The sequence below is a fragment of the Cyclopterus lumpus genome, chromosome 9, assembly GCF_009769545.1.
Source record: "Cyclopterus lumpus isolate fCycLum1 chromosome 9, fCycLum1.pri, whole genome shotgun sequence".
Classification (NCBI taxonomy): Eukaryota; Metazoa; Chordata; class Actinopteri; order Perciformes; family Cyclopteridae; genus Cyclopterus; species Cyclopterus lumpus.
This window is the reverse complement of record NC_046974.1, coordinates 17,032,338-17,041,717: the sequence shown is the minus strand read 5'-3', so window position 1 is coordinate 17,041,717 and position 9,380 is coordinate 17,032,338. Positions and strand designations below refer to the sequence as shown.

The 9,380-nt window shown below is 40.7% G+C and overlaps 1 protein-coding gene across 2 annotated transcripts; it reads left to right on the top strand.

Moving 5' to 3' along the window:
• The first annotated feature begins 1,107 nt into the window (after positions 1–1,107).
• wdr31 (WD repeat domain 31) lies at positions 1,108–9,217 on the top strand. Of its 2 annotated transcripts, none has more exons than XM_034542658.1 (10): positions 1,108–1,397; positions 2,115–2,185; positions 2,656–2,788; positions 3,043–3,117; positions 3,227–3,371; positions 3,911–4,011; positions 4,204–4,271; positions 5,488–5,629; positions 6,568–6,730; positions 6,888–9,217. In XM_034542658.1, the coding sequence occupies exons 2-10, from the start codon at positions 2,139–2,141 to the stop codon at positions 7,088–7,090; spliced, it is 1,077 nt and encodes a 358-aa protein (XP_034398549.1). In that variant the 5' UTR covers positions 1,108–1,397; positions 2,115–2,138; the 3' UTR covers positions 7,091–9,217. The 2 variants fall into 2 exon arrangements, with proteins under 2 accessions (XP_034398549.1, XP_034398550.1); XM_034542659.1 differs by having other exon boundaries at positions 6,863–7,053.
• Positions 9,218–9,380: the final 163 nt, after the last annotated feature.

Genomic DNA, 9,380 nt, shown 5'->3' with positions numbered 1-9,380 from the left:
TCTTACTGAAAGATTCAATTTTAAACAAATGCATTATGTTGTTGGCTGAAACTACAAACCCATACATTTTGAAATGTTAGGACATTTTGTTGGTTTAGCTTTACATGTACCCAGTCAAAGGTGTTACATATACTGTAACATCTTAATTTGGACTTTAATTTCAACCAAATGATCATTTTATCTCATTGTACAATGTGAGGACCAAATGTTTGAGCTGTGGGTATTTAGTTCTACTTTTATTTGTAATAAAATAATATAAAGAAATTGGAAAGTTTCAGAATAAGAGCATATACAATAGATTTCCAACAGTGTCACTACCTGTCAGATTAGGCTAGGCCTATTCAATATACTATCTATGCAGATAGTCAGTATATGGTGTCTCAAATTATGTTCACAAGGCTGGATTAAGCATGAGTAAAATCCAGGAACACTGGACCTGTATTTGACTACATGTCCATTTGATCACTTTGTTGTCAGGCCAGCGAGTTTTGGCTTGTAGCTCTCATCAACGAGGCGACTGCCCCAGAGCCCTCAAACACGTGGTATAACATACCCCAAGAAACTACTTTATTACCTGGTCGAGGCCCTGTTTTGTAAAAAATGCATTTGTCACAATTTTTCGAAAAGGCCAATGACCTCAGTATCATTAATAACAATTATACACTTTGAAACATTCACTGTGGTGTTGCTTTCTTTGTGCATTATTTTATTGCAGACAATATTGGGCTCACATATAGTACATGTTTGTGAATGTATTTGTGTTTAATCACCAATACTATAGATAATGCACTGTGAGAGGGGGTCGATGGGAGGAAAGCTAAACAACTCATTATTGCCTGATGCCCCCCTAGCAGGATTAATACAGCCTTGGGTGGAGATTAGCATTTATAGGGGGGGGATAAATGGCGTGGTGTGCCCATGAATTACAATTCACCTCATGACTAGAAAAGGTGTGCACATGTATTGGATGCAAGTGAATTCTAGACGGGGGTCGGCAACACGTCGGGAACTACAACAAAATACCGTGAACGGTAAATCCGACTTTTATTTTGTAGGAGAGCGCTTTCGCTGACTTCCTTCCTCGTGTCACATGACCTCGCCCTCGCCTAGATACGAGAAAGCGTCGCTCCGCGGTCGCTACGGAGAGAGGGATGGTTCTGCCGTAGTTTAAAGACACTTCTGTGTTGTTTCCCACGCAGTTACAACAACTCACTGCCATGGCCGTCTGGGGGAAATGCGTTTCCGTCGTTGCGACAACGACTCTGCCAAGTTTGAACGTGTGTGTAACCACGTTTCGGCGCTACTAGCGCGTTATCTTGGCATGACAGATAAAGATTAGTGAGCATGCTAGCGAGCTAGCCACAGCATCACGCAGAGACCACACCTGCCGGGGACAGGTAAGATATCTGGATTCACTCATCCCAGGGCGGCGTACCACGAGTCATGACTGGGTTTTCTATCACAAGTAACTCAAGTTTCGCTTAAAATCCTCGGTGTCCTTACGTAACTGGTTGCCTGCACAGTTCATAGCAGGTGTTTACCAGCGATTAATGTCTTGTGACAGTAATGATGCGGCTCTAATAGGATTTGAGCCCTCTCCTTCCTGTCGATTGTTTGAGGAGTACGTCGGGATAACGAGGGAGGAGCTTATCTGTGCGTGTGTGTGAGAAAGCGGCGTGTGCGTGGGAACTCGTGGTTTAATCTCACTTTGTAGACTAGTCTGTCTCAGCCTTATGCAAGATATTTGCTGTAAGAGGCTGTCTACTTAAGTTGGGATGTGCGATGTATGGGCCTTAAAGACATTTGTCTGGCAGAGCGAAGTGTACAGTGATACATGTGCAGCAAGCAAAGGCCTTTAGGTTCCCAAATCAAAGCATTTAGGTTTCAATCGGACATAGTAAGGATTTCAGCCAATGACCTCAGTGTATATAATCGCAATTACACACTTGGAAATATTAAGTGTGGCGTTGCTTTACAATTTCCAACCTTTCAAACTAAACTCTTCTAAATGCCCCTTATCATCACTACTGCTCGCTAAAGGCAAGGTTAGACATTTATGGATGCAACAATGATTTTTTTTCTAGTTTTTTTTTGCATTTTTCTCTGTGTGTCAGTGTGGCTGCAGGTTCCTAGCAGACATGGGCAAACTACAAAGCAAGTTTCGCAAGAGGTCTGACCTCTACAGGTGAGAGATGCACGCTACTGAAACAAGGTACTACATACTAATTAGAACCAGGATTTCAGAGTGTAGTCCGTTCAAAAACAAAGTACTATTAAACATGTCATTATATGCATAGTTAGGTCTTTTGGGATCGGTCCACAATACAGTGCACAGGAGCTACTCACAAATGCAATTAAAAAGAAAAAGTCACTCAAAGTAAATAAATTGTGGACAACAGTGAGACGGCTCGTGGAAAATTGTACATTACATTACATATCATTTGTAGTGTCATCAACAAATATGGTGACATTCATTTATTGAGGATTCATTTTAATAATTAATCATAAGCAGGGGAGTTTTAAGTGCAGCCTGGAAAGGAACATAATATGACAATAATACAGAGATAGATATACTGCAGGCTAAAATCGGCTATGGAAAACATTGGCTGAATATGTTCAATTTGTGATTTTTTTCTATTGATGTTTTCTGTGCAGGGCATCTAAGGGGGAGAAGGCAGATACTACCTTTGACAGTCAGGTGATGCAGTATGAACCTGCCCATCAAGGCTCCATCAACACTGTCACCAATCTTAGCCCAGATTTGTGTGTTTCTGGTGGGAGTGACCAGGTAAATGATTCTATGCTCGTAGGTTAGATTTCTCCAATAAGAATAGCATTTTAATGACATTTCTCTCTGGGTTTTAGACCAGTTTCAGGTTAATAGTTAAAAAAATCATTAGAATGCCTAATGCAAGAAAAAGATACTTCACATTTGCAATTAGATGGTATAAAAAGCAGCAAATACATGCGTTGAACTTGTGGTGATTACTGTGTGCACATGTGTGTCTCAGTGTATATGCACGTGTGTGTCCTCACCCGTAGGCTGTGGTGGTATATGACTGGAAGCAAGGCCGGATGTGCCAGTCCTTCCAGGGTCACAACCGAGAGGTTACCAAGGTAACATCCATACTGTGTGTGGGCGCAAACTGACAAAGGTGTGATGCTCAGAGCTGTTACGCATTTCACACAATGTATCCTCCTGATTCTGCCTCCGTCTATCTGCCAGGTGCTGTGCTATGCAGGCAGTACATGGATCTTTAGTGCCTCACGGGACAAGACTGTTCTGATGTGGGACCTAAACCAGGGGGACGAACCCATTCAGGAATTTTGTGGGCATGAATTGGTGGTCAATGGACTAGCCATCAGCCCTGGTACACACACGCACACACGCACACACGCACGCACGCACGCACACACACACACACACACACACACACACACACACACACACACACACACACACACACACACACACACCTTTTAAGTGCTTAATGTCCATACCGTATGTAGTATGTTCTATCTCTGTGCAGATGTTTTATTCATCCCAAATCATAAACTACTGTCAATAAAATATCCATAGTTATACTCCTGTTATAACATATCCAAAACCCAAATCCTTGTTTTGTAGTTGGTTTGGAACAGATATCTCTGTTCTTACTTCTCATTGCAGCAGTTAACATGGAGTGATACATGTCCTGAATGCAAGCGGTGAATCATCTTTTCACTTCTCTGTTTATTATCTCAGTTTAACAACAAGAACAACAAAAGTTCATGCTTATTTATTACAATCCTGTTGTTTTACAGGCTTTTGCCTGTCATTGGGGGTTTTGTAATTTCATGCACGTTGTTAATTATTTAAGATTATTGATCTGCATTGATAACATGGAACTGTTTGTATTGCGATTTGTAGAAGGGAGAAAGCTGTGCACCGGTTCTCGTGACAACTGGATGTGTCTGTGGGATATAGAATCTGCAAAATGTGAACAGAGACAAAACGTTTCTAGAAACCTGGTGAGAATAACAGTATATGCTTTTGTGTGCACACAACCTTGTACCAATAATTGTTTCCAGCATGCTGGATTGCCTTCGCTGTGTACCTGACTATGTAAGAAAAAAATAATCAAATCAATAAGCCTTTCACTCTGACTGAGTTCATGCCCTCCAGGCGTTTCACTTTTCTACTGTCCTTTCTTCTCTGTCCAGGTGACTCATGTTTGTTGGGTTCCAGGCAGCTCCTCTATAGTCCAGACCTCTGAGGATAAGACCATAAGGTACAGAAAGATTTGAAACTGCAACTATATCTCCTACAGTAAATGCACATGTGCCATCTGCAGCATAGCAACAAAAGAAATCATTATAAATCGACTTTGTTTGCAGTTGGTAAGGTGAAATATGCTGATCTGTTTCTACGTCAGCAGCAAAAAGGGTGAAATGAAGTGTAATGGAGTGTAATACCAGTGCTACATGACAGTTCCAAGCAGTCGTTGAATGCTTCTTATTCGGGAACAATGCAGGGTCAAGACTACAATAAGTAAAACATGAAAGCAACACAGAGACTGAGCGCTTACTGTCACACACTTATTAACAGGCCATCTTTATTTAGATGAATACAAATCAGGAGGTCACAAAAAAACATTAACGTATGCAACTCTTTACAGCAAGTTATTCACTGATGAGTGAGTGACTTCTGGTTTCCCAACAAGGTTAGCCGTCATTTAGTTTCACCTTCGGCAGCCAATTGGAAACCCAGAGGTGTAATTAGTCTTGTGACTGTAGCTATACGCTTTCATAAACAGGGCATTCTCTTTTTTAGAGATGGGAAAAGGAGAATGAACAAATTCAGTTAAACGGAATCAGAAATACTTGTTCGGACGTATGTGAATTTATCTACTACACCAGCAGCTCAACGTAGTAGTTGTGCTTGATGGCAGCTGCACATTATCATTGGTTAGATGGGAGAATGTAATGATGACACATCTTTACACTTCACCTAACCCTCTGACATCACCTCATGCAGCTAACTGTTAGGAATGAATCATGCTGAACATGTTTATTCCACCTCTATGTTTGTAACGAGACACTGAGTATTGTAAACAGTCAAACTTCTTCTGTATATGCGGTCATCATCAAATGACGAGATAATAGGCATGTGTTCAATTTAAGCAGTATTTCACCAGGTTTGCATGACTTTGTAAGTGGCATAATCGCACTGATTTTTATCCCTGTATTAATGCCAAACACGTATGATACAAAACATTTTGAGAGGCACTGGACAGCAGCCTGAGATAGCCCAGTATTACAGCAAACATTAACTGTCTATCCTCAGTATAATGTTAACATGTCAATATTTCATTTGTTTCTGTTTGTGGTTTCAGTTGCAATATTCTTACTCTTTCCATTTACGGTGTCGTTTCAGATTAAAATTTTTATTTTTAAAAAGCTTGCACTAGTGTATTTCTATAGTAATGTTTTTGTGTATGTGCACAGGGTGTGGGACAGTCGTGCATGGCAGGTAACCAATACTTTCCCAGCCAAGCAATACATCCAGACCCACTGTGATGTTTCTCCAAACGGAAACTACTTGGTGTCCAGTAGCAACGGCTTTGGAGGCCAGGGCTGTGAAGCCACGGTGAGACCACTGGAGGGCCTTGTGTGGTCGTTAGAGGGAGATGTAAATATGGCGGATTGGTGCAGGCTGTCAGCAGGTTACCTATCGTCTGAGTTTGTTTCAGTCGAACATCATCTGGGATAAACAATATGTTTATTATTGTAGCTCATAACATAATTAATACAATTTTTCTCTTTTTTCCTCTGAAAGAAAACAGTACTTCGAGCACATGGTGTCTGAATGTTTCCCTTGTGAGTTTGACTCCCCCAGCTTGCAGCTCGAGCTTCCAGCTAAAACAGTTTCCCGTCTAATCTGTGTCTTCTAAGAGTAGCAAGAGGCGAGTCAAATATGAAGTTAATCCTATTTGAGTAATTACCAGTGGTACTGCAGTCCAGTCTGGTAGACAGTAAAGCACATCAAATGTTTGAGAGCAGAGGTTCTCAACCATTTGTGACCTCAAGCCCACTTCTGATTGAGACCACCTTCCCAAATAAATGGGTAAAAACACAACATGACAAAAGAAAAAAGAACAAACATAAACTGGGCTGTAATTATGTGTTATGCCACTTTCAGCTTGATATGATAATACACAACCTCTTACCCTCACCCATCACTGCCTGCCATTATGAATCCAAATGTAATGTATTACGGGTCATATTTCCTCACCACAGGCTTGAGAGCTTTTACTGGCGCAGGGTTAGGGTTCGTTTTGGTTTTAGTTTCAACAAGTGATCCATTTTGTGTAACTGTACAATACAATAACTGTTATGATTTATTCATACTTAATGGAGTTCTTTTAAATAATTATTGTACATTTCAAGAAATTCTCCAGCCCAATATAATTCTAAGTTGATACTTGTTATGGCACAATCTCAGATTCATCAACTGTCCGATGTTGATACTGTTGAACCTTCTGACATTGCCATTTGTTCTCAGTGGAGTTGTGTCTGTGTTATTAGCTCTGGGACCTGCGTCAGCCCGGCTGTAAGGTGGTGGAGTATAGAGGTCATCTCCAGACCGCTGCCTGCTGTATGTTTCTGCCTACGCCTCCTGGTGGCCCAGTTCAGGTAGCAACGTCCTCCCATGACGGCTCCGTCAAAATCTGGGATCAGAACACAGCAGGTAACACCCACTGATGGATGGAAACATTGTACAGACAGACACACACACACACACACACACACACACACACACACACACACACACACCATCATTGTTTTGGTGTGTGAGGCTTTTCTCTCACTCTCATCCAAGCCTCCCTGCACCATCCTCTCTTCAGTCTGTTTAGGGACGTTGTATCTGGATGGTTCTGGTCCACTGGTTTGTCTGGCCCCCACTGACTCCAACAGTCTGCTGTGTGCCAGCTTCAACAACGGCCTCCATCATATCCAGTTGGGCCACGGACCAAACCAGGCTCAGGTTTCCGGGGCGGAGTCAGGTGGAGTTGGTGGCATGGACATACAAGTTGTGGCACGCTTCTAACAGCCCAGAGGAGCCTGCTGGGACTGGGAACCCTGACCTGTGAACAGCCAGCTACTCAGTGAGCGTATCACTGGAATAGGACATCATGTCAGTTCTTCAGTACTATTTTACACATTTCTATTGACATTTCTGCTTTACTAGACTGCCATACAGTGAAGTGACAGAAGAGAACAGTGAGATAAGGAGGCGCTTATAACGACATGTACGGAAGACGCACCTTTTGACCATCAAAGCCACCTGGAAGCCCATCAGAGCTGCTTTTCTGGGAGACTGGTCTGTAAGTCATATTTCCCCTGAATTGATTGTATACACAATGATCCTGCTTTGATTGCTGCCTTCATGGACCAAACCAGATTAAACTGTGGATTGCTCTCAGTTTAATACGTTGCTTCATCTCGGTGGAGTTAATGAGACACATGTTGTATTGTTTTTATTGGTGGTGGTGCGTCCGTGTTCGGAGGACATCCTGTTGCGTCTGGAGTGGTGCTGAAAATGTGGAAACAGAAAAATCAGCTATTTGGTCAGGTGTATTTTTTTTTCCTGGATACAATTTAGTAAATGCAGTCAGACTTGCAGTCTTGTTTGTCAATGTGGAAAGTTATTTTTATAACCAAAACAGAGTAATGGAGTATAAGTGTATGTTGATAATCATAATAACCGTTGATTAGTTTGTTCTGTAGATTTAACCTTTGTGTTAGACCAAATGAGAACCTACGACACAAGACTGTATAAACGTTGGCTTTCTTTAGTTTTTTTAGGTAGAATTCATTTCATAATGGTTTCTGATATTTGTCAACTGAAGCTGCCTAGCTGATGTTGGTGCCGATGTTCAATACATTAAATTTGAAAATGACTATGCAAAGAACCTGAGTAATTCCCTTGTTTGAATAAACTAATGGGATTAGAATATATTGCAAACACAAACGAAAGCTGCTAACATAAAACCTGCGACAAGTTAAGATCGATTGAGGCATTAGACATTTTTAATTTAGTGTCACTACTGTGCTTTTAACAACTTATGCTGACTTAGGATTAGCGATCCAGGCTGCAGTTTAGCCTGCGACTGCTAATGTTAATATAAGAAACTTTAAATAGGTGAATTTGGCCAAAAATCACATTATTGTCAAGAGATGAGTTAAACTACTCTTACTCTATTATTATCTATATAAGTGAACATTGAATACTGATTACTTTGTTACACGGTGCTCAGGAATCCACATTCTATAATTAATTACACGACAAGCAGTAGGGAACCAAAGGTAATTTAATTTCATGAGAATTTACTGTTTGGGTATTTTTCACTCTAAACATCCAGTTGATTTGATCCATCTGTTATATGCATTATAATTGCATAATAAATAAATAATTTCATAATGTCTGATGAGTAAATCTGGGTTGTTTCTCCTTTCGTCATTTGGTCAGACTTGTATTAAGTATGCCTCTTACATGTCACTAAATATGAATGTACTACAGATACATCAACCAGCTTACTCTGAGATGTATCCCGGTACACATCGATAGCGTGTACTTTGTGCCTGCTGTGACAACAAAAAGATTTAGTAGAAACGAGTTCCCACCCGAAATCTGCCGTGTACAACTTAAGTTTACCAGCCGCTGGAGCTCCTTGGGCTTCATTGTTCTGCTCAAGGGCACCGTGGCAATCTGTGAAACGAATGGACTTCCCCTGCAAAGGCTTTGCCCAACTGTTTGCAATCTGTTCACTACAAGTTACAAGAAGCTACACAGCAGGCGGATGCTAGCCATGACAGAAATATGGATGTTATGTTTTTTTAGCACACTTTCTTACATTAAGAGGACCAGCTAATATCAAGAGTGTACATCTAAATGCCTTTTCAAGGTGTCTTTCTAATGTATGTGTACACAGCGAAACTCATTTTAAGGCTCTAAGATAAAGACATTTGTTTGATTTGCTTTTTGTCAAGTAAACTGTTAGAAATGAGTATCTATTCCAGAACTTTTGGGCAACACCAAAGATGAATCAGTGCCATCTTGTGCCAGAAATGTTCCTTGTTGTAAGTTTATTACCAAATTCTACTAAATAAAAATGTATTAATGTGATTCATCAAATAAAAAGGTAATATTTAAATCTGATGGACCTTTCATCTCAAACCACACTTGTATTATTTTAAATAGATTCCTGTGACTTGAAGATCGACTGGTGATTATTTTTATCCTGAAATAATTCTCATTATCACGACACAACAAATGAACACAGTCCCACTTTGCAGGGATATCACATCTGAATGAAGTTATTATTGAATCAGAACGT

Bases quoted from the DNA above. Each gene is read 5' to 3' on its own strand.
- wdr31 (XM_034542658.1), top strand. From the start codon at position 2,139: ATGGGCAAACTACAAAGCAAGTTTCGCAAGAGGTCTGACCTCTACAG. The intron at 2,186-2,655 runs GTGAGAGATGCA...TTTTCTGTGCAG, and splicing joins AAGAGGTCTGACCTCTACAG to GGCATCTAAGGGGGAGAAGG. The intron at 3,372-3,910 runs GTACACACACGC...TGCGATTTGTAG, and splicing joins TGGACTAGCCATCAGCCCTG to AAGGGAGAAAGCTGTGCACC.